The sequence below is a fragment of the Trichosurus vulpecula genome, chromosome 1 (genome assembly GCF_011100635.1).
Source record: "Trichosurus vulpecula isolate mTriVul1 chromosome 1, mTriVul1.pri, whole genome shotgun sequence".
Lineage (NCBI taxonomy): Eukaryota > Metazoa > Chordata > Mammalia > Diprotodontia > Phalangeridae > Trichosurus > Trichosurus vulpecula.
In genome coordinates this window covers 201,356,377-201,381,499 of record NC_050573.1, presented here as the reverse complement: position 1 = coordinate 201,381,499, position 25,123 = coordinate 201,356,377, and the positions used below count along the sequence as shown (strand labels likewise).

Below are 25,123 nucleotides of genomic sequence, written 5' to 3'. Positions count from 1 at the left end.
CTACTAGAAAGCTGTTATAGACCACAGTACAGAACGAAATATATTGTTTTTATTGTTGTACAAAATTTGGAAACTTTCTAATAGTTGAAAGAAGTTACTTAGACATCATTCAATGGATAAACAATGTTTCGTTGTAGTCAAATAACAGGAAGACACTGGTAAGCTGCTCAGAGATTTTTAGTAATAGGAGTCTCCCATTAGTCATTTTAAGATTTTGAATGCCACAAAATGCTCAATATCCTGTATCTCTCTCTGAGTACAGCTGCTCCCTTCACTTTCATTTTTAATAAAAAATACTTCCTCTAAGGGCAAATACCATGATGAAATATACAAATATATATGCATATATGTATATGTATACACACTAATTTATACATACATATGAAGACATATAATTTATTGATTATAGAGATCTTAAGTATTATTAGTTCTTAGGATTATAAATACTACTATTAATAATTAGCTTATTAGCAATAACGTAGCATGAGTTACGTTTATCAAGAACATATATAATTTATAGATCTTAAGAATTACTATCTTAATGTTATTAACGAAATTACTAATAATGAGTTTGTTAGCAATAACACAGCATGAGCTATAATGGTTACAAAAATATTATAGCCTAGTCCCATACTCACATTTGCTAGAAAATTTTCAGATATAAAATTGAATCTTCTTTTAACAGTGAAAAGGGAAGGAAATCCCCAAATAAAGCGTGGTGCATTTAAAATGGAGATCCATTCAATCCTCTCTTATTTTGCTTACTTGTGAATCCATTAATCAGAAACTAGAAAGTACTCTTAATGACTTTAAGATAAAACATGAGGATAAAAATTACATAATTTGCCATTTGCTATCCTCAGCTCTAAAACATAGCTTCATAAATTATGAACAATTGTCAAATTCAGTGATAGAAGAATGAAGTTCATATGCAAGTTTGTACAAATAGTAAAAATAGCATTATATAAAGTTCATTTGTAGTAGATTTATATTTATCAGGCAGGCAGGTGTCACAGTGTATAGAATATTGGTCCTAGAGTCAGGAAGACCTGAGTTCAAATCCAGCTTCTGACAGTTACTAGCTGCGTAACCAAGTCATCTAACCTCTGTCTCAGTTTCCTCATCCATAAAATGTGGATAATAATGGTACCTACCTTATAGGGTTGTTGTGAGGATCAAATGAAATAGTATTTGTAAAGTAATTAGTATAGTTTCTTGCATATAGTAGGCACTTAATAAATGCTTGTTAAAAATTTAATATCTGTGGCACAGAGTTTAGGGATCATTAGGCATTAGACCCAGAAAACATCAGTTAATATTTTAGAGCTAATAATAAACATTGAAAGGATTACTTCATGATAAAAGAGAAAGCAGCACAAAAGTTATGAATAATACATACTTACATATTATTTCCAATTTATAAAATTAAGGGACAAGGCTTTTTAAATCATGTATGACTATGATTTACAAATATTAGTTGAAATTATGAGAGTTTTGTGCTAGCAAGACAGCAAGACTTGTTAAGGTACAGTATAACCAACCAGACATTTAAAAAAGTGTATATGTATATATACATATACACATATACATATATATGTATGTATATACACAGAAAGAGAGATAGCGAGAGCCCTGCCTGAACATCAAATTTAGAATTAGAAACAAAAAAAAATGGCCATTGTTACATATCTATATCACTTCTGCAAAAATATGTAAGCATGGCTTTGGATAATTTATAAGGCAAACTGGTAAGGATGAGGGGCCTATTGGGGTCATTTTCATATATATATATATATCTGGCTGGTGATTAAAAATGAAAACTAGATATTTACATATATATTTATGCATATATATGTACATACATATGTATATATGCGTACACACATATGTATAAAATTTGTTAAACAAAACTTGGTTGATAGCAGATAAAGTATCCCAACTCATTAAATAAATGAACATATCATCTAATACCCTACTTTGTTAGTTGTAAATTGTACATGTAGGCATAATGACGTTGCTAAGATTAACCATCAGCAATCAGATCTCAAATGTGGATTGATAAAGGAGTTAACACAACTGAAATAAAAAATCAAAGGACAAAATTAGAAAATATCTGTGTCAATAGATGTACTGAGATAGAGACATTACTAGAGGCCAATAAATTCTATGGCAGAAACAAGTTAATTGTCTTGTAAACAAGCCACCACACAAATGCAAAACAATTTCTACTGAAGAGACAGCTACTCACATGGTTGGCTCAGTGTAGTTCTAAAGAAAAACCTCAAAAGCTGTTGAATTCACTTTGCCCAAAGACTTAAATTTCCAGAACGTATCCCCCCAGTAAGAAAGAATGGATAGATTAAACCCTCAGTGGGGTCCAAACCTGGTAAGGGATGTGAAACTGGTGTGTGCTGATATCACACACATAAACATATCCCACCAAGGGAAGAATAGTAACCAAATGGGAAGAGACAAAAGGTAGCTGAATATGGGGAGCAGGAAGCCGGTTTAGGCTACTTTTTTCCAGACAGAAAACCCATTAATCTTTAGCTCTATTATGAGAGTTTATAGTTTAATACCTTTCATAGGCAGCATATGTACAATAGAGTATAAGAATATCCTTGTATAAGGACAATATGAACTTATTAAAGGTAGATAGATCACAGGAAAAAATGATTTAGAACAGGAAGGCCCTTAGACATCAACTAATCCAACCTCTTAATTTTACAGATGAAGAAACTGAGGTCTCAAGATGGGAAATTGACTTGCCCATGGTTACACATGTAGAAGGTTGCAGAAAGAATATTTTAATCCAGGTTCTTTGACTTCCCAGTTCAGTTTTCTATATACTACACAGGGAGAGCTTGATTGGTAGATTAGTAACTTTAATCTTCTTCATGAAAAAATTGTATTGGGCTTCTAGAACCTACCATGACAATGACTTTCTTTTAAGTCCTTCATGGTCTGTGAAGCCGTGCTGTCTACTAAAATGCAGGCAGCCAAGTAGTGCAGTGGATAGTGCACTGGGCCTGGAGTCCTGAAGGAAGACACATCTTTCTGAGTTCAAATCTGGCCTCAGATATCCACTAGCTGTGTGACCCTGAGCAAGTCGCTTCACCCTGTTTGCCTCAGTTTCCTCAACTGTAAAATGAGCTGGAGAAAGAAACAGCAAACCATTCTAGTATCTTTGCCAAGAAAACCCATTTGGGGGTCATGAATAGTCAGACACAACTGAAACAGCTGAACAACAACATACGTGAAGTCTCAGACAGATCTTACCTGTGCCAGCCAACAGTCAGTGAGATGATATAGTGGCTAAAATCCATTCCTCAAATCTATTATTTGCAGGGATTTTGAAATAATAAGATCATATTTATAGAATACCATACAGTTTATAAAGCATTTTTTTCTCAAAACTCAGTGACGTAGGTTGTACAGATATTACCTCCATTTCACAGATAAAGAAACAGGTTCTGAGAATTAAAGTGTTTTTTTTTCCAAAGTTCATGTGTTAGTAAGTGGAAGTCATATTCAAAATCAAGTCTTCTGGCTTCAAGTCAAGTGGCCAAAGTCCAAAGCAAAAGCTGATTATTAAGCTGGTTATCTGAATTTCCAGAGGTGGCACATGAAATTTTAGAAATGGGCTTCATTTTTAAGCTGAGTTAACTTACTGTGTTCAAGAAGTAGAGAATAAGAATATGGATGATGGGATGGACTTAGATTGAGAGACTGAATGAAAGAATGAATCCAACTGACCTCCTGACGCCCCCCTACATTTAAGGTAGATTTTTGAGTAGTAGATTTACAGCCAAACATGGACAAAAAAAAACCCAACCAGATGACAAGATGCAGAGGAGCTATAATCTTGGATGTATGGTCATCAATGACATTATAGAGCATTCAAACTCTCAAAGTGTCACTTTTTACCTTATTAGGCTTCTCAGATGTTAGTTCTCGCTTTCCTACGTGGTTTCCCATCTTGAGTCACTCAACTAGTCAAACGCTGAAAGTAAGAAAAAAATAAGCTTTTAGTTTAGAAACCTGTAGCGTGGAACAAAAAATCTGGATAAAACTGTGACAAATTCATAAACTACGAAAAAAACAGAACCATGCCTATATATACATAGCTCTATGCTGCAGTGGCCCTGGGCTCAGGAAGATCTGAGTTCAAATCCAGCCTCAAACACTTACTAGCTGTGTGACCATGGGCAAGTCACTGAACCTCTGTTTGCCTTGTTTCCTGAACTGTAAAATGGGGATGATGATAGCACCCACCTCCCAGGTCATTGTAAAGATGAAAGCAGTCAAATAAAAGATAAGTTGTGAAGATAAAAGTACAGGAGGTACCATATAAATGCTATGTATTATTTATTACTATTATTATATCTATCTGTATGTATATGAGAATAGCTATTGCCTGTCAACAAGCATTTCTTAAATGTTTACTTCATGGCAGGTTAAGAGATACGGATAAAAAGAAAGGCAAACCAAACCAAACCTCAGTCCCTGACCTCAAGGAGTATACATTCTAATGGAGGAAACAACATTTGTACTAGGTATGAAAAAGTCATATATATATAGAGTAGATGAAAGGTAATCTCATACAGGAAGCCTTTAGCCACCAAAACTCTCTCTCTCTAACATAAACTGGAGACTATTTTGGTAAAATATCATTATTCTCTGCACATCTTTAAATAATTCAATTAAATACAATGTTCAGTCATTATTAAATAGAAACTTACAATGTTACATTTATAATTGCTTTTTAAAAAATCACGGAGAGGGGCAGCTAGGTGGCACAGTGAGTAGAGCACTGGCCCTGGGGTCAGGAGGACCTGAGTTCAAATTCGACCTCAGACACTTGACACACTCTAGCTGTGTGACCTCGGGCAAGTCACTTAACCTCAATTGCCCTGCCTTCGGCCCCTCCAAAAAAAAAAAAAAAGCATGGACTAATTAATTTCTATACTGAATTGCCACTATACTGAATTTTGCCCTTGAACCAATTAAGAACATTTCCAGGTGAAAATAATGGAAAATATAATTTTTTTGTTGTTGAAGTATGTAGATGCCATCCACTCTACAAAAATGTGTAATTTGAGTCACCAAATATTACAATATGGTTAGCCAATAAGTTTTTTCTCATTATATCAGCTCATGTAAGTTTCTTCTTTTAATGTCTCATTTTTCATTTATGATTTTTCTGTGATTCACCTCTATATAAATTCTTCAATATATTAACAAAATTAAGTGTCTCAACAATAAAAAAATGATTGTTCTCAAGGATGGAGGGCTAAGTTTGGTGGCTAAATTCAACACCTAACTTCTCTCACTGGAAAGTTCACTTATCTTTTCTCCCTGTCTACAAAAATGAAAACAGTCACTTATAAAAATATCTTGAAGATCATATACATACTTTTACTATATGTATTCAAATATGTTGTAATAAAGGTGATATAATAGTAGGAAAGTACCCAGAACTTTTTTAAAAAGGTAGTAAGATATAAGGAATGGTTAATTTTTATAAAAGGCTCTACCTCTTAAACATAAGAATATCAAGAAATCAGACTTACTAAGGTAGAAAATAAAGAATCCCCAAAATTTGGGAGAAGATGGAATAGCTGGTTCAGAAGGCAAAGTCTGCCCATTTTGATTCACTGTCTCAGACATCTGCCTCTTAAATAGCATTTTAGCAACAGTCTAATATCTATCTTTGGATTTTTAACTGCATGTCAACGAAAACAATTACTACTACTGTATTAATGCATTTCCCTGGATTTTCCTACTAACAGCCTGCCCCTTGGTACAGGTTATGAGTTTTTAAAGATAAATTTTAAAATTTTGTTGTTTCCCTCCCATCAAGAAATGGAGTGCTAACATACAAACATTACATGTTTTCATTGTAGTAATAAATGCTACCTGTTGGGTTCAAAGAATACAAAATGTTTTCCTGTGAGTGCAGTTTTCCTTCAAAGAAAAAAAATTTCCCCTCCTGGAGCCTAAACTATTTCTCCATTATCAGAAAATAAGAATAGGAGCCCCATGTACCAGCTATTGTTGAGATGCCAATATAAACACTGCCTAAAAGAAAGCGTTATGCTAACTAACATCTATCCTTTTCCAGGCATGTCAAGTTTTTAAAAGCTTATCTTTGAATAAAAACTATGACTTAGCTGAAATCTGTATTTAGGGCACTTTGTCTTCCTTTCTGTGCCCCCTAATTCATTTTTGGCCCCTTTCCCCTGGCACTCAGTGTCCTAATAAAGCTTTCTGGATAGAGTCTCAGGGCCACCCCACAGAAGGACACTTATCTTCCCAGCCATCACACTCAGGCAGCATCTTCACTGTCAAAAACCTCATTCTATCCCACACTTTTCCAATAATAACAATAATTAATATTTCTATAGTGCTTTAAGATTTGCAAAGTACTTTATAAATATTATTTCAATTTATCCTCACAACAACCCTGGGAGGTAGGTGCTATTATTATCCTTTTATAGATGAGGAAACTAAGGCAGACAGGGGTTAAATGATTTGCCCAGGGTTACACAGCTAATAAGTGTCTGAGGCTAGATCTGAACTCATCCTGATTCCAGGTCTAGCACCCCATCCGCTGCACCATCTAGCTGCAAGGTGTCTAGGTAGCCAATTTCAGATAACGAAAGTGTAAAGGAGGCTCGTATATGGCATTTCCCTACTTCTGGGAGAGTCATGAACATTCTGTTACTGGTCTGTTAACCATGTGGTTAGGAGAAGCCTTTTCAAATGGCTAAGAACTCAAACAGGGGGCTCCTTCAAAAAAGACCTCTGTTGTCCTTAGCCATTTTCTTCAGCTCATTTTCTGTTTAACTCTTCAGTGGATCTCTTTGACTCCTTCGCTCATAATATCTGGTGAAAGTCAGTGCTGTAAAAGTGGTGAGGTCTCAGACCTTTTCCCTTCAGAGGTAATGGAACCTGAGAATATAGGCCTAGGCTCTTTGCCTGCCTTATTGGCTTGTTTTCTTGAAGGGTGAGTGTTGTCCTGGCGTCTGTCTCAGTGTCCCGGTTTTGTAGTCAGCTCATCATCAATGGCCTTAGGTGTGACTGAGATGTGTCCATCTCAGCAGTAACTGAGACAAAGACTCATTTGGCAACATCCAGTCTTACCTTTGGATATGAACTTAGTGGGACCAGTGCTCCATAGGCATGGAGTTAAATCTAAGCTCACTGTCCAAAGACTAGCTGATGTAGGAGAGAATGTGACTCTTGAGATGTTGGGGGAAAATGGACTTTTGTTATTGCTTCATCTTTGAAGTAAATGTCTGTATGTAAGGAGGACTTTGTTATCCCTCTTAGAGTTTAGTGTTTCAGGATCCACAGCCATGGCAATGTCTAGTTTCCAGGTGTTAGATAATAACTCCCAGAATAGTCCTAAGGGTCCTAGACAGTAATTCCTAGAATCATAGTGATAGGCAGTCCTACTGAGGCTGTGCAGTGAGATAGGGGATGATAATGTAATACTTACTACGCTTGCGCTGAATAATGATATTGCTAAAGTTAACCTGTGAATGGACTAGAATTAAGTAAGATTATTAACGCCTCCGAAGCTGTCCTACTGCCCTTCCTATCTGACAGAGTGAACCTGTTAGAGGCTGGAGTCCAAAAACTCCAGTGCCTCCTGTGTGTTATTTGTGAAACAATGTCCTTTCATAAAAGTTAATCACCGTTAAGTGGCTTCATTGAACTGGGACACTGGCACCTAGGGGCATCTAGGTGACACAGTGAATAGAGAACTGGGCTTGCCATCAAAGACTCATTCATTTTCATGAGTTCAAATCCAACCTTAGACACTTGCTGTGTGACCCTGGGTAAGTCAGTTAAGCCTGTCTGCCTTAGTTCCTCACCTGTAAAATGAGCTGGAGAAGAAAATGGAAAACCACTCCAGTATCTTTGCTAAGAAAACCCCAAATGGGGTCATGAAGAGTCAGACACAACTGAACCAATAACAACAATAACACTGGCACCTAAGAGTTCAAGGAATTCAGTTGGTGAGGGCTCAGGATGATGACATTAATAAAGAGACAACCTAACTCCTCAGGAGTACCCTGGAGCCCTGGGGGGGGGAAGATGAAGCTGACTGGGCCATAGTGTCTTCACTACAAAAGAATCCTAGCAATATCTTAGTGTTTAACTAGTCCAGTCCTTAACTAAAGTAAGAATGCTATTTACAGCATCTTTAAAAATGGTTAACCGGTCTTCATTTAAATATGTGCACAGGTAGAGTTCACTGCTAGTGACCTAGGTGGTTATTTCAAGGGAGTAATAACTAGTTAAATTTTTTTCTCTTAAACGGAGTTGAACTTTCTTCTTGTACCTTGTACCTTCCATCCTAATTCTGCCCTACGGTATCAAGCAGAAAAAATTAAATTCCTCTTTCAAAGTACAACTCTTCACATATTTGAAATCATTTGTGAAATTTAACCTGCCCACCCCAAGCCTCCTTTTCTCCAGGCTAAGAATTCATCAAATGATTCTTGTACTCTGGTTTCCAACTCCAACCATACTTATCCTTAAGCTTCATACAGTGCATAGTGCGCAGTAGGTACCTGTTAGCTTGCCTGACAACTAAAATGAAACTGCTCCTGTCAACCCATAGAACCCAACAGATGTGGTTGACTGGGGAGGGGGTAGAGGAAGAAGCAAATGGACTTCTTCCTGCTTCTGAGTGGCAATTTAATTTTAATCTGGTTTTTAAACTACCTTTAAATGTACTTTTCCTTACTGCACAGCTACCTTCTGCATTATGGAAATGCCCTTTTCCCCATTCTAAATCCGAGCAGAATTGATAGTTTCCAGGATGACATGTCAGTTCAAAACACTGCACACCAAGCCTCTTTCCAATCACAAATTTATGGTTGCACCCCAGAGTCCCTGGTCTGACACTTTGGTAGCTCAAAAGGAACCACAGCATAGTTACATCTGTGCATCAACAAAGCTTTGTGCAGGGGATTGGTGAGTCACCACATCTGCTAATGAAGCACCTGTTTGAGGCAGTCCTGATTCTTGAAGGGCCTAATCAATATTTAGTTCTGATTGGTTCATGGGGTCAACCTAAGCAGCAAAGCACTGGAACATTAAAAACTCAAGGCTAAATCAATAGTTGTTAGGTTCCCTTGGCACACCATTGGGAATAACTAAATTCAAAACTTCCAAGCCCTCAGGAATGGATCAGCATCCTGCTTACACAGCACATTTACTCTGAACTTACAGAATTGACCATGGATTTTTTTTTATTACAAAGTTATTTTTATAGTCCCTTTAGCAAGGACTCTATGGCAAATGCACAGTTACTCAGAATTACATTTTAACATTTTCACATTTAAAAAGTGCAAATGTTGACTTAATTTTTATATCTCTATCTATCTATAAGAGTATTTAATCAACCAGAAGTTTTTGAAACTGGTATAAAAGTTTGCAGCATTGCATAACGTAGTGCTAAACAAGAGAACTGGTTTTTTGGTCAGTTTAACATTTGTACCTCCTCCTTTCGCTACACAAACCAGTGCGTGCCAAACCTTTTAATCAGGTAAAAGGAACAGGTGTCCTCCTATTACAATGATTTTGAAACACTGGGAGATGAGGGGAAACATTAACCCTGTTCAAATAATAACCAAGGCTTGTGTGTGTTAAAAAAAAGAAAAAGAAAGAGAAGAAACTGCTTTTGCCAAGGCTACCAAAGATTACCGAATTGTAAAATCAGTAGCCTTTTCTCAGTCCTCTTGACCTCTCTGCAATTTGTTTACACAGATGATTACTCCTTCCTCCTGGATACTCTATTCCCTCTGGTTTTCAAGATCCTATAATCTCGGGGGGCGGAGCCAAGATGGTGGCTGGAAAGCAGGGACTTGCGTGAGCTCCCCACCAGGTCCCTCCAAAAACCTATTAAAAAAGTGGCTCTGAACAAATTCTAGAACTACAGAACCCACAGAATAGCAGAGGGAAGCAGGGATCCAGCCCAGGACAGCCTGGATGGTTGCTGGATGAGGTCTATTGTGCACGGAGCAGAGGGGAGTGGAGCTCAGCCTGGGCGGCAGCAGGACCAACCACACCGGGAGCTGGGCAGAACAGGCCCTGGCGCCCTGAATCAGTGAGCTGTGGCACTTGCCAGACTTCGCAACCCGCAAACACCAAAGACAACAGAGAAGGTTAGTGGGAAAAAGCTGTGGGGGACAGAGTTCCCGGTTCAGCCACCACCCCAGGGGCAGTGGGGGTGGTGCAGCTACAGAACTACAGCTGCAGTTACTTCCAGCCCCAGGCCCACCGGGTGGGAGGAATTAAGTGGTGGATCAGAGCAGGAGTGCAGAGCCTGCTTAAGATTTTTGTCAGGTCTGGGTTGGTGGTTCTTGAGGAAGGAGGAGTGCTGGTGTGGCAGAGCTGGCTGTATAGAAATAGCTCTGAAATCAACGGCACATCCCCTCAAGCTTGGAACAAAGTACTCTTTGCTCTACAAGCAATCATACCCTGCTGAAAAACTCAAGGGTCAAGTAAGTTGGCTGGGAACATGGCCAAGCAGCAAAAACGCACTCAGATTCAGCCTCAGACTTGGGAATCTTTCTTTGGTCACAAAGAAGACCAAAACATACAGCCTAAAGAAGTCAACAAAGTCAAAGAGCCTACACCAAAAGCCTCCAAGAAAAACATGAACTGGTCTCAGGCCATGGAAGAGCTCAAAAAGGAGTTGGAAAAGCAAGTTAGAGAAGTAGAGGAAAAACTGAGACGAGAAATGAGAATGATGCAAGAAAACCATGAAAAACAAGTCAATGACTTGCTAAAGGAGACCCAAAAAAATACTGAAAAAAATATTGAAGAAAACAACACTTTAAAAAATAGATTAACTCAAATGGCAAAAGAGTTCCAAAAAGCCAATGAGGAGAAGAATGCCCTGAAAGGCAGAATTAGCCAAATGGAAAAGGAGGTCCAAAAGACCACTGAAGAAATACTACCTTAAAAATTAGATTGGAGAAAATGGAAGCTAGTGACTTGATGAGAAATCAAGATATTATAAAACAGAACCAAAGGAATGAAAAAGTAGAAGACAGTGTGAAATATTTCATTGGAAAAACCACTGACCTGGAAAATAGATCCAGGAGAGAGAATTTAAAAATTATTGGACTACCTGAAAGCCATGATCAAAAAAAGAGCCTAGACACCATCTTTCAAGAAATTATCAAGGAGAACTGCCCTGATATTCTAGAGCCACAGGGCAAAATAGAAATTGAAAGAATCCATCGATCACCTCCTCAAATAGATCCCAAAAAGAAATCTCCTAGGAATATTGTCACCAAATTCCAGAGTTCCCAGATCAAGGAGAAAATACTGCAAGCAGCCAGAAAGAAACAATTTGAGTATTGTGGAAATACAATCAGGATAACACAGGATCTAGCAGCTTCCACATTAAGGGATCGAAGGGCTTGGAATACGATATTCCGGAGGTCAATGGAGCTAGGATTAAAACCAAGAATCACCTACTCAGCAAAAGTGAGTATCATGCTCCAAGGCAAAATATGGACTTTCAATAAAATAGAGGACTTTCAAGCTTTCTCAGTGAAAAGACCAGAGCTGAGTAGAAAATTTGACTTTCAAACACAAGAATCAAGAGAAGCATGAAAAAGTAAACAAGAAAGAGAAATCATAAGGGACTTACTAAAGTTGAACTGTTTTGTTTACATTCCTACATGGAAAGATGATGTGTATAATTCATGAGACCTCAATATCATAGTAGCTGAAAGGAATATGCATATATATATATGTGTGTGTCTATGTACGCATATATGTAGATGTGTGTGTCTATGTATGCATATATGTAGATGTGTGTGTGTATGTATATATATAGACAGAGGGCACAGGGTGAGTTGAATATGAAGGGGTGATATCTAAAAAAATAAAATCAAATTAAGGGATGAGAGAGGAATATATTGAGAAAGGGAGAGATAGAATGGGGTGAATTATCTCGCATAAAAGTGGCAAGAAAAAGCAGTTCTCTAGGAAGGGAAGAGGGGGCAGGTGAGGAGGAATGAGTAAATCTTGCTCTCATCAGATCTGACCTGAGGAGGGAATACCATACACACTAAATTGGGTATCTTATCCCATAGGAAAGAAGGAAGAAGAAGATAAAAAAGGGGGGACAATAGAAGCGAGGTCAGATGGGGAGGAGGTAATCAAAAACAAACACTTTCGAAAAGGGACAGGGTCAAGGGAGAAAATTCAATAAAGGGGTATAGGTTAGGAAGGAGCGAGCAAAACATAGTTAATCTTTCACAACATGAGTATTGTGGAAGGGTTTTACATAATGATAATGCATGAGGCCTATGTTGAATTACTTGCCTTCTTAGGGAGGGTGGGTGGGGAGGGAAGAGGGGAGAGGATTTGGAACTCAAAGTTTTAAAAACAGACGTTCAAAAGCAACAACAACAAAAAAAGTTTTTGCATGCAACTAGGAAATAAGATACACAGGCAATGGGGTGTAGAAATTTATCTTGCCCTACAAGAGAAGAAGGGAAAGGGGGATGGGAGGGGGATGGGATGACAGATGGGAGGGCTGACTAGGGAATGGGGCAACCAGAATATACGCCACCTTGGAGTGGGTGGGAGGGTAGAAATGGGAAGAAAATTTGTAATTCAAACTCTTGTGAAAATCAATGCTGAAAACTAAATATATTAAATAAATTAAATTAAAAAAAAAAGATCCTGTAATCTCCTAATTCTCCTCCTGCCTACATGAGGGATCCTTCTCAGTCTCCTTTGTTATATTATCAAGTAGTCTATGACCCCAAATGCCTGCTGGACAGCCTTAGCTGGATGTCCTGTATGGATCTCAAAAATCAACACATCCAAAACAGCTATCTCCCTCAAAGCACACTTGTGTTTCTATTTCTGTTGAAGTTACCGCCATCCTTCCAGTCCCCCAGGTTCTCTGTTGGGGAGTCATCCTCTATTCTTCACTTTCTCTTATTTCTCCTATTTAGTCACCAAGTCTCAGTGCTATTTACTTTCACTGCATCTCATATATCTTACGTCTCATTCTTTCTACTCCTATAACCCCCAACGTAGCTCATTCTACTATCACCTCTTGCCTGAACTATTCCAATAATCTCCTAACTGGTCTGCACACATTTAGGTTTGTCACCTTTCCAATCCATCTTCCACACAGTTTGCAACTTAAAATTTCTAAAGTGCTTATCTGACCAGATTATTCCCCGGCCTATGAAGCTTCAGTGGCTCCCTACAGCATTTAGGATAAAAAACCACATTTCCTCTGGCACTCAAAACCCTTTTCCAGGGGTGGGGAACCTACATCCTAGAGGCCACATGTGGCCTTCTAGGTACTCGGGTGCAGCCTTTTGACTGAGTCCAAGTTTTACAGAACAAATCTTTTTATTGAGAGGATTTATTCTGTGAAGTTTGGATTCAGTCAAAGGGTCATGCTTGAGGACATAGAGGGCCACATGTGGCCTTGAGGCCACAGATTCCCCACCCCTGCCCTTTACCATCTGGCTCCAGACTATCTTCCCAAATTAATCTCACATTAGTCTTCCCACAGCACACTAGCCAAACTTGCCTAGTCAGTGGTCACATCATTCCATCTCCTGTCCCTGTCCCTTCGCATAAATTTCTTCTCTCTCATTTCTGGCGTGTCCTCCCTTTTCACCTCTACCTCACAGAATCCCTGGCTTCTTTCTTGAGAAGAAAGCTTAGGTACCACCTCCTACACAAGGTCTATCCTGATCCTGCCAGTGGTTAATGCTCTCCCTTCCCTCTAAAACAAATTTTATTGTCTCTGTGTATATCTTGTAGACACTTATCTTCATGCATGCTGTTTTCCTGCCAGTAGAATTTAAGCGTCGATAAGCTTTTGTAACATTGGTGCCCTGCAGGCTTACTGCCACATAGGGCTTAACCGAGGCATGCTGGACTGAACTGGATTAAACATGGTGGAGTGGAAGGAGAACTGGATTGGGAGTTAGAGGGCCTATGTTTGAATCACAGGTTGTTGTTTACTATTTGTGTAACCTTTGGCAACTCCCTTAACCTCCCTGAGCCTCAGTTTCCTTCTCTTGTAAAGCGAAGAGCTCAGACTTGATGACTTCTAAATCTCCTTCCAAATTGCAAATCCTATAAAAGTCACACTACAATGTTAATGCGCTGTACCTTCCCAAAGAATGTCTTTGCTTTAACAGAGGTCTTCTTTAATGCTTTGAGCCAAACAGCAAATGACGTGGGGAGCTGATAGAAGGAGGTATTTTGGGGTATGGGGATATTTAAATGTTCCTCAAATTTCAACACAAAAGTGGCTTTCTATTTTAGCTACGGAAATGATTGGCTCTGGCTCTGTTTCTATGTTCCATGGAGAGAGAATATTTCCTCCAAGAAAAATGGGCTATTTATGTTGGTTTTTTATAAATGCACACATGTCATCAAGGCCTGTGATAATTACTTATGAAATAAAATAATACAATTAACAATTTATATTTATTTAGCACTTAAGCTTTGAAAAATATTTTACAGTCACTACCTTATTTGAACCTCTCAGCAACCCTGTGAGGAAGATGATAGTATTTTCATTTTACAGATTAAGAAAATGAGACTCATAGAAAAAGTAAATTGACTTTCGCCCATCACAAAGTTATTACATGTCTGAGGTGAGGGATGAACCCAATTCTTCCTAACTCCAAGTTGTATTTGTTCTGTTCAGCTGCTTTCCCAGATATTCTAGTCACTACTCAGTAAAATGGCAAACTTGCTTATACTACATATAGACTCCCAGATGCTGAAAACAGAAGAAAAGAAGGAGATATTCTGTGAATTCGTGAGTCATTGGAGATCATCTTAGAATTGAACTCAAATTTTAATGAAATAATTTCTCTGGTGGAAGGAAAATTTAAAAAAATAAGAAAATGACAGAACAATTTGATGCATGGGAGTCTTTGAGACTTTAAGTTATTTCATTCCAGTGAAAATCGCCTTCTTGCCTGTAACATTTCTTACATAACCATGGACTCATAGAATCATGGAAACTTAGAGCTAGAAGAGAATGAAGAGACAGAGCCCCTAGGGTAGTGGTTTCCAACCTTTACAAGTATGAAGATCCTCTTTTAATGTCAAAATATTTTCAGATTCCAGCACGATAGCAGTTTTACTATGATTTGATTGAGAAAATATATGAAGACAGAAAGCTACTATGTAGGACCCCAGATTTAGATCTCAAAGGGACCTTAGAAGTAATTTAATTTAACACTATAATTTTACAGAAGGTAAAACTGGGACCCAGGGAAATTAAGTGACGTACACAAGATCACATAGTACTTAATATTAGACCCTGTATTTGAACCCAGTACCTCTGAGTCCTGAGCCAGGGCTTTGTCCAATGTATCATATAATCTTTGGGAAGTACTCTTAAAAGAATATTTCAGTAATCACAATAGTATCTATATACATATGAAAAATATGAGTGAGACATTATTGATTCAGTCTATATAAGGGGGCCATAGCCAGTTGTCTTAACCTACGTCTTGCCAATGGATTCCGATGACTCTGAAGGAGAGAGTGAGGCTGATACCTTTGCACAGCCCTGCCTCACTTAAATCCAATTCACTTGTGAGTCAAGAAATCACCTGTCTGGTGTCATTGGCCCTCTTTGAGAATGAAGGACAAACAACTTTCTATATAAGGTATGTGCTTATTATACTGTTGTACTGAATATTTCATTGGAACTAAAGAAGATCAAAATGACAAAGCTTGATACACATACTGTATCTCAAAATGGAGTTAAGGACCCTTTGAAATATTACACATAGTACATCTCAAAATGGATTTAATTGCAATTACTTCACTCCCCTGATCACCTCCCCATCAGGATCCGTAGTTCACAGGTTAGTCTATAATCAACTCTCTTATTTTAGAGGGAGAATCTAAGGCCCAGAAATATAAAAAAAAACTTATTGAACGTCTCACAACAATTTATAGGTATAGCAGAAACAAGGATGCAGGCTTCCTATGTTACTTGTTTTCTGGCTAATTATTACAAAGCATTGACAAACGATTTCATTAAAACTGAACCTTTGCTTAACTCAGTAGTCACAATAATGGGATATTACCAGCTAAAAACTCAGCACCAGAAACTGATTACTGCAGCAAGCTGAGAAAAAGCATCTGCTGGACAAAATGATCTCAATGGTTATAGATCATCAGGTTTTGAAACTAATCAAATTGAAAAAGCAAATCTGATAAATGCACAGAGTGACTCACTGAAGCTGCCCTAGTAATCAGAGAGCTCATAGTACAAATGTGAATCATTTCTGGGGTAAATAGTTTCAAGCCTCTAATGCACAATAATGGAAAAAGAGAGAAAGCAAGAGAGGGAGAGAAGATTAATAAATAGTCTGCAAAAGAGCCTCACAGGATGGCTGAGCCACTGGGTGTCTAAATCTTGATTTTTATGGTGGAACATCTGCCTGCTGATTTGAATGACCTAGAGTAGAATAGATGGTTAAATTGGACTTACTAAAAAATGATTATGTGGTAATTGGTCAAGCTTTTGAAAAAGTTCTGGATCTCTATGGCCGGTAAGGATGAAGATGGGGCACTGGATTTCCTCAAGATGGTGTCTCCATACCTCAAATGTGGTCTTTACTACAAGAAATTCAACCCATATGGTGACATTCTTTTCTGATGTTAACTTTCATTAGTAGAAGTAGTATCCTGGTATGGGAAAGCACGTGAGGAAGGGAACAACCTCTACAGCAATGTTGATGTATGGTTTTATAATAATATTTTATTATGTAATATATTTACATGTAATTATATAATAACATTTTTGTAGGTGGATAAAGATAGGGTGTGAGATAAACCAGGTCTTAAGACTGTTGAATATGCTATCTGCTTTTATTGTACAATTGAAAGCCTTAGAAAATTTCAGAAGGCGGAGGGCATCTTTGAGAAAGTCATCTACATTAAGTGCTTCCACTTCCTCTCCTCTCATTAGCTTCAAAATCCTCCAAAGTTTGGTTTCCAAACTCATCATTATTCAACTGAACCTGCTTCAAATTTACCAGTGATTCCATAATTGTCAAATCTAATGGTCTTTTGCTCAAACCTCATCTTTTTTACCCTCTCTGAAGATTCTGACCCTGTAAATCACCCTCTTCTGCATAATTTTTCCTCTGTGGGTTTTTGTAATATGGCTTTTTCTCGATTCTTTCTCTACATCTTTGTTCGCTTCTTCCCAAGATTCTTTGTGGAATCATGATCCATTTTTCTGACTCAAAGCTGGAAGCAAACCCTAAGGCTCTGTCTTGGGCCCTTTGCACTTGTATTTTCTTTCTTGGTGACCTTGCCAGCTCTCAACTATTATCTCTATGTAGATGATTCCCAGATCTTGATAATAATAATAATAAATAGTATTTATATAGAATCCGCCATGTGCCAGGTATTATGTTAAGTACTCTACAAATATTATTTCATCCGATCCTCACAACAAGCCCGGGAGGTAGATGCTATCATTAGTATCATTTTACAAATGAGGAAACTGAGGCAAAGGAAAGTTGAGTGACTTCCCAAGGTCATGAGCTAGTTAAGTGTCTGAGCCTGGATTTGGACTCAGGTCTTCCTGACTCCAGACCCAGTGCTCTATCCATTGTGCCAAACTAGCTTCCTAGGCGGTTATACCCAAACTTAATCTCTCTCCTGAGCGCTATATCCCATATCACACATTTCAAATTGAACGTTCAGTAGGCATCTCAGATTCAACATGTCCAAAACAGAAGTCATTATCTTCCCCCTACCCAAACCTTCACTCTTCTAAATTTTCCCATTAGTATTGATGGAACCACCATCTTCCCAGTCTCCTCAAATGATTATCTGCATTTATTCTACATATAAAATTTGCTGTAAATACCTTGCCATTTTTACATTCACAAGATCACTCAAATGTTCCCTTCTCTTCTATCACACAGTCACCACCCTTGCACAGGCCCTCATCACCTCCCACCTAAATTAGTGGCTTTCCTTCTAATTGGTCTGCCAGCTTCCACCAGCTGTCAAAGTGATTTTCATAAAGTGTATGTCAGAAAATGCCATCCTCCCTGTTTAACAAGCTCCACTGGCTCCCTATTACCTCCAGGATAAAATGTTAAGTTCTCTGTTTTGTATTTAAAGCTCATCATAATCTAGTCTCTTCCTACCTTTTTGGCCTGCTTATAAAAGAATCCCCTCTAGTACAATACTTCTGTTCTAGCCTACTGTTGCAACAATTAGGCTAGCAGCTGCTGTGGGGGTGAAAAACCAACCTGAGCCCAACAACAAGAATGTCGCAAGCACAGGTTCTTTTGATCTGCTTTACTAAGGAAAGTAACGTTAAGGGGTTAAAAATCTCAGTTTAATCGAACACACAAATATCATTCACTTAGTTCAGGGGGAAAAGCCAGCACCCTGAAGTTCAGAGCAAATACAGACAAATTACAAACATCGACAGACAGACCTTGTCTGATTCGAATCTCAGTTCATAGTTACCAGGGTTTAACAAAGTCCGAACATCCAGGTTTACAAGCTCTCAACTACAGCTGCCCAGAGTCTCCACATCAGCACTCTGCCAAGAGTGACAGTCCCGGGAGAACGCCAACCTCTGGGTTTATACATCTTGTTCAGGGTCAAAAGTGAGTCACACATGCGACTCACCCATGTGACCTGAAAGCATCACAAAAATGCTTAAACCACATGGTCTAAAAGCCTCTGATGTCACAAACATGTCACTCAAACCCATGTAAACTAGGCTTTCCCTTGAGGCAAGGAGGTCATGAAGAACTCCTAATTTAGTCAAGGAAACAAAGGCCAAACTCTTCAAGGGCACTTGGTTGGATAAGTGCTAAAAGCCCTCCATAATGGCCAATACCCCTAAATAGTATTCTTCACACATGGGCCCCCAGCTTCTGACTATGTATTTGCACTGGCGGCCCTGCTTCCCTGGGCTCTTCTAACCTCTGACTCCCAGCTTCCTGCAAGACTTCTCCCAAACCCCACCTTCTACAGGTCCCCTCATTGCCTGCTGGAGATGATGTCCCTCTTCAGAATCTATCATTTCAAACTTTTCTAAAGTTCTGCTCAGGATTTTAACTCCTTTTATGTTGATCTTTTTGTTGTTTTTGTTAGATTTCTCATTCTGGGAGGGATACACTAAGGTCCCTCACAATTATCATTTTACTGCCTATTTCTACCTTTGGTGAATATAATTTTTCTTCAAGTACTTAAGCGCCATTCAATACTTATGTTAAGTATATTTCATTGTTTAGTGTGTCTTTCTTGAAATATGATTGCCAGGCTTTTGTTTAGTCATCATTTTTAGGAAGTCTGATGAATCTTAAATTATCCTTCCTTGACTTATGTTCCAGATTGGTCATTTCTAATGGCAAAAATGTTTTATTTCCCTTTATTTTTAATATTTTATTTTTAATTTATGGAATAAAACAAGCATTTCCATAACATAATTAAAATATGATTGCACATGAAAATTGCAAATATTATTTTCCCTCATTTTTTACATCTTTGAATTTTGTTCTATTTCTTGTTGTCTTGGGAGTCTGTGAGTTCTATTAAATATAGATAATTTTCAATGATTTCATTTCTTGGCTAATTTTTTGTATCTTTTGTTCTAAGCCATTTATTCTTTTTTTTCTGTTAGAGCTCTCTACTTATAATTTCACTCATAAAATTCCTTACTTGATTTCAGCGTTCAGCTAGCAGATAGAGAGCCCATCTTGGGGGCAGGAAGACCTGCATTCTAAACCTGCTTCTAATGCAAACTGGCTATATGACACAGGGAAAGTCACTTAAATTTTTCAATGCTCAGAGAAGACCATAAGTTGCAGGAAATGTTTTGACCAGCATTGGTAGATAGTTTCCTTATTTCTGAGTTCCCTATATGAATGAAATCATATTCCCCATCCCTACCTTTAATCTTAAAGTCAGGCACTTTTTTTCCCCTCTGAGGACATGATCGTGGTAGTTGTGGTGTTACTTTGTTCTTCTAGGTTTACCTTGCGGCTGTGTCTTGACTCATATTTTTTCATATTGTTCAAGGTTTTCTTCTGTTGCTCATATCTCCATCCTAGATTCTTGATTTGGGGTTTTGTACCAGGGCTGGGCTCTGCTTCCTCTTACACTCTTGGATGTGGTGGTAAGGCCCCATTTGGTGCCTTCCTCAATTCTTTGGCCCCTGCCACAGGCTTCCGCCTTCCCTGATGTATCTGAGCCCAGAGAGCTGACAAGTTTCAGTGTCCTTGGTCAGCCCTCTCTAGTTCCTGGTCAGGAAGATCCTGCTGCAGGATCTTATTTCACTCTACCCTCTTCCACTCTTTCCCAGGGCTTCCCTGGCTGTTGTTTCTGGACTGTTCACCTGAGCTAAAGTTGCTTTCCTGTTAGGGTCTTTCTTCCAAGGTTCAGGGTTCCTGTTAGGGTCTTTCTTCCAAGGTTTGGAGCTCTGGATGTTTTTGGTACAATAATGGGGTACATGAAGGAGCTTACTCATGTTTCTCTTTGGATTTCTTGATTTATATTCAAGATATGGGAGAATTTTGCTATGATATGATCTTTCACAGTGCTCCTTTCAGTTTCTGTGGGTTCTTTTTCAGAGTCTGGTCTAGGTAAATCCAGGTGGCCAAAATTAGGGCTCCGATGACTGTTAATTTAAATGCATACTTCTGATAGCCTATTAGGTAACTTCTCTGTCTTGCTAGTGCTAAAAAGATCCCCCAAGTCACAGGACGGTGGAAGGATTTCTGGCTCGTGGATCTGCACAATGCTATGGCTGGATATACCATATATCTGTTAGAGACAATGTCTTTTAATATGGTTGAGAGCAAAATGTGACCTTTCTTAAGTCCTACACACCGACTAGATAATGGAAAATCAGTCAATGGATTCCTAGCATTCCTAAGAAGAGAAAAAAGTGGACAATATTCAAGCAGAGTACTTCCTACTTAGGTCTACAAGGGGTTGGTCACTAGGACCACTGGAATATCCCCCAAATGGATACCTGTATTTCTTCCGGTTAACCCAAAAGTGTTACAAGAGTACTCTAGAGCAGAGGTGTCAAAAACACTGCCAACAACAGGGGCAGATTAAAATATTATTGGGAAATATTTTACAAAATAAATAAAAAATGAAATAAAACATAGATAACATTACATTTTAAAACTACGTTGATGTGTAGCTGGTAGGAATTATTATGTAGAGAATCTTGTTAATGGCTCAGAACCCAAGAAATAACAGAGGGAAGCAGGGCTCCAGCCCAGGAAAGCCTGGGAAGTGTCTAGCACATGGAGCTTGGAGTGGAGTGGAGCACATCCCAGCATGGGCTGCACCAGGACCAACCAGACTGGGAGCCAGGCGGAACAGCCGGTAGGGCCCTGAATCATTGAGCTGTGGCAGTTTCCAGACTTCTCAACCCAGAAATGCCAAAGACAAGAGCAGATTAGTGGGAAAAACTGCTGAATCAGAGTAAAAGGAGTGCATGGTCGGCCCCAGCCTCGGGGGCACAGACATGGTGCAGCTCTGGGGCTGGTTCCAGAGCTCCAGCTATGGTTGATTCCTGCCCCAGGCCCACCCAGTGGGAGGAATTAAGCAGCGGATCAGAGCTGGAGTGCAGAGCCTGCTTGGATCTGGGTCGTGGTCTGGATTGGCAGTACTTGGGGGAGGAAGAGTGCTGGTGTGGCAGAGCTTGCTGTGTAGAAGTAGCTCAGAAAACAGCAGCGCAGCTCCTAAAGCTTGGGACAAAGTACTCTCTATTCTACAAGCAGTCATACACTGATAAAAAGCTCAAGGGTCAAGTAGTTGCCTGGGAACATGGCCAGGCAGTGAAAATGGACTCAGATTCAGACTCAAGACTTTGGAATCTTTTTTTGGTGACAAAGAAGATCAAAACATACAGCCAAAAGAAGTCAACAAAGTCAAAGAGCCTACATCAAAAGCCTCCAAGAAAAATATGAATTGGTCTCAGGCCATGGAAGAGCTCAAAAGGGATTTGGAAAAGCAAGTTAGAGAAGTAGAGGAAAAACTGGGCAGAGAAATAACAGTGATACAAGAAAATCATGAAAAACAAGTCAATGACTTGCTAAAGGAGATCCAAAAAAATACTGAAGAAAATAACACCTTAAAAATAGACTAACTCAAATGGCAAAAGAGCTCCAAAAAGCCAATGAGGAGAAGAATGTCTTGAAAGGCAGAATTAGCCAAATGGAAAAGGAGGTCCAAAAGACCACTGAAGAAAATACTACCTTAAAAATTAGATTGGAGCAAGTGGAAGCTAGTGACTTTATGAGAAACCAAGATATTATAAAAGAGAACCAAAGGAATGAAAAAATGGAAGACAATGTGAAGTATCTCACTGGAAAAACCACTGACCTGGAAAATAGATCCAGGAGAGATCATTTAAAAATTATTGGACTACCTGAAAGCCATGATCAAAAAAAGAGCCTAGATATCATCTTTCAAGAAACTATCAAGGAAAATTGCCCTGATATTCTAGAACCAGAGGGTAAAATAGAAATTGAAAGAATCCACAAATCACCTCTTGAAAAAGATCCCAAAAAGAAAACTCCTAGGAATATTGTAGCCAAATTCCTGAGTTTCCAGATCAAGCAGAAGATACTGCAAGCAGCCAGAAAGAAACAATTTGAATATTGTGGAAACACAATCAGGATAGCACAAGATCTAGCAGTTTCTACATTAAGGGATCGAAGGGCTTGGAATATGATATTCTGGAGGTCAAAGGAGCTAGAATTAAAACCAAGAATCACCTACCCAGAAAAACAGAGTATAATGTTCCAAGGAAAAATATGGATTTTCAATAAAATAGAGGACTTTCAAGCTTTCTCAATGAAAATTCCAGAGCTGAATAGAAAATCTGACTTTCAAATACAAGAATCAAGAGAAGCATGAAAAGGTAAACAAGAAAGAGAATTCATAAGGGACTTACTAAAGTTGAACTGTTTTGTTTACATTCCTACATGGAAAGATGATGTGTGTAATTCATGAGACCCTTCTCAGTATTAGGGTAGTTGAAGGGAATATATATATCTATAGACAGAGTGCACAGGGTGAGTTGAATATGAAGGGATGATATCTAAAATATAAAATAAAATTAAGGGGTGAGAGAGGAACATATTGAAAGAGGGAGAAAGGGAGAGACAGAATGGGGTAAATTATCTCACATAAAAGTGGCAAGAAAAAGCAGTTTTGTTGGAAGGGGAAACGGGGCAGGTGAGGGGGAATGAGTGAATGTTACTCTCATCGGAACTGACTTGAGGAGGGAATAACATACACTCAATTGGGTATCTTACTCCACAGTAAAGTAAGGGGAAGGGGATAAAAAAGGGTGGATGACAGAAGGGAGGGCAGATAGGGGAGGAGGTAATCAAAAGCAAACACTTTTGAAAAGGGACAGGGTCAAGGGAGAAAACTGAATAAAGGGAGACAGGATAGGATGGAAAGAAATATAGTCAGCCTTTCACAACATGAGTATTGTGGAAGTGTTTTACATAATGATACATATGTGACCTATGTTTTATTGCTTTGCCTTCCTAGGGAGGGTAGGTGGGAAGGGAAGAGGGAAAAGTATTTGGAACTCAACTTTTTAAAAGCAAAAAAATTTGTTTTTTGCATGCAGCTGGGAAACGATATATAGGGAATGGGGCATAGAAATCTATCCTGCTCTACAAGAAAGTAAGGGGAAAGGGGATGGGGGGAGAAGTGGGGTGACAGAAGAGAGGACTGAATGGGGAACAAGGCAATCAGAACATATGCCATCTTGGAATAGGGGTGGGTAGAAACAGGGAGAAAATTTGTAATTCAAAATATTGTGGAAATCAGTGTTGAAAACTAAAATATTGAATAAAAATGATATAAAGTTCAAAAAAAATGTTGTTGTTCAGTCATTTCAGTCGTGCCCAATTCTTTGTGATCCCACTTGGGTTTTCTTATCAAAGATACTAAAGCGATTTGCCATTTCCTTCTCCAGCTCATTTTACAAGTGAGGAAACTGAGGCAAACAGGGTTAATGACTTGCCCAGGGTCACATTTGCGGGCAGATTTGAACTCAGGTTTCCTGACTCTGGGCCTAGTACTCTATTCACTGTGACACCTACCTGCAAGGAATACTAGCTCCCATTTCTATTTGCGTTTTATACCATTGCTCTGGAGATGTCTTAATCACTATTATCTCGTATTGAAAGTACTGTCTTGTAATGAAATTTCTTGTTTCTTGTCTGTATTCATGTTATGGAAAACTTTCCTTTTTCTTAGATGACTGATTCTCTGTGAGCCTCATCTTACTCTGTTGTTAGAGTTTCTACTGGGACACTGTCATCAAATTAACTCCAAAACTGAATATGCCGTGGACAGATTAAGGAACTGTCAGCATGGGAGAGGGACACGAGTAGAATTAGGGGGCAGAAAGCAGCAAGATCACCCTATGTAATGAGACTTCCACCTGCCATGGAAGTGAGGACACCCCGCGATACTGAAAAGGGATTAACTTCAAAAGCTATATGCTCAAAATTGCAGCAGTTATTAATGTCACAGGGGTGCCAGCAAATGGAAGCATGGGCCTGTGGAAACAGGGGAGTCCTAGAGCTATGAATGCTCTGGAAAAACAAGCTGGTGAGTTATCCTTCAGTTATTTCTTTTTTGTGAAATTACCCTGTAGAGAGTTCCTTCCCTTTGTACTAGTCATTAGGGAGCTCTCTGAGTTTAGAGTTTGTTAATTTTATTTTTTGGTATGGTAGGAGGTAGCCACCCCTGGAATACTACTCATTCTCCCATTTCTCTAGGATTCAAGAGTCATCAGTTAGGCAATTAAATATCATTTATAACAATTTCACTGGGAAAATATCACCCACTTGATGTTTTCTAGGAAGGCAGAACTCCTTATGATATTATTTGCATAATTTATACTATGAATGGTTTATTTAATAAAAGTTAATATCAGTTCTGTCCAAATTATCATAAATTTCCAGAGGTGCAGCTAAGTAACGCCTATAATAAAGACAGAAGTCCTTAAACAACTGTTAAGTGATGATAGCTCATATTTATGTAG

General features: G+C 38.7%; 1 protein-coding gene across 6 annotated transcripts in view; it reads right to left on the bottom strand.

Moving 5' to 3' along the window:
• The window catches only part of LOC118845333 (myelin basic protein), a 236,933-nt gene that overhangs the window by 165,016 nt on the left and 46,794 nt on the right, over positions 1 to 25,123 (bottom strand). For all 6 annotated transcript variants that reach the window (XM_036753250.1, XM_036753231.1, XM_036753257.1 and 3 more), the window contains exon 2: positions 3,928 to 4,003. In XM_036753250.1, coding sequence (XP_036609145.1) covers positions 3,928 to 3,978 — 51 coding nt within the window. In that variant the 5' untranslated portion in view covers positions 3,979 to 4,003. The remainder of the gene's footprint in view (positions 1 to 3,927; positions 4,004 to 25,123) is intronic.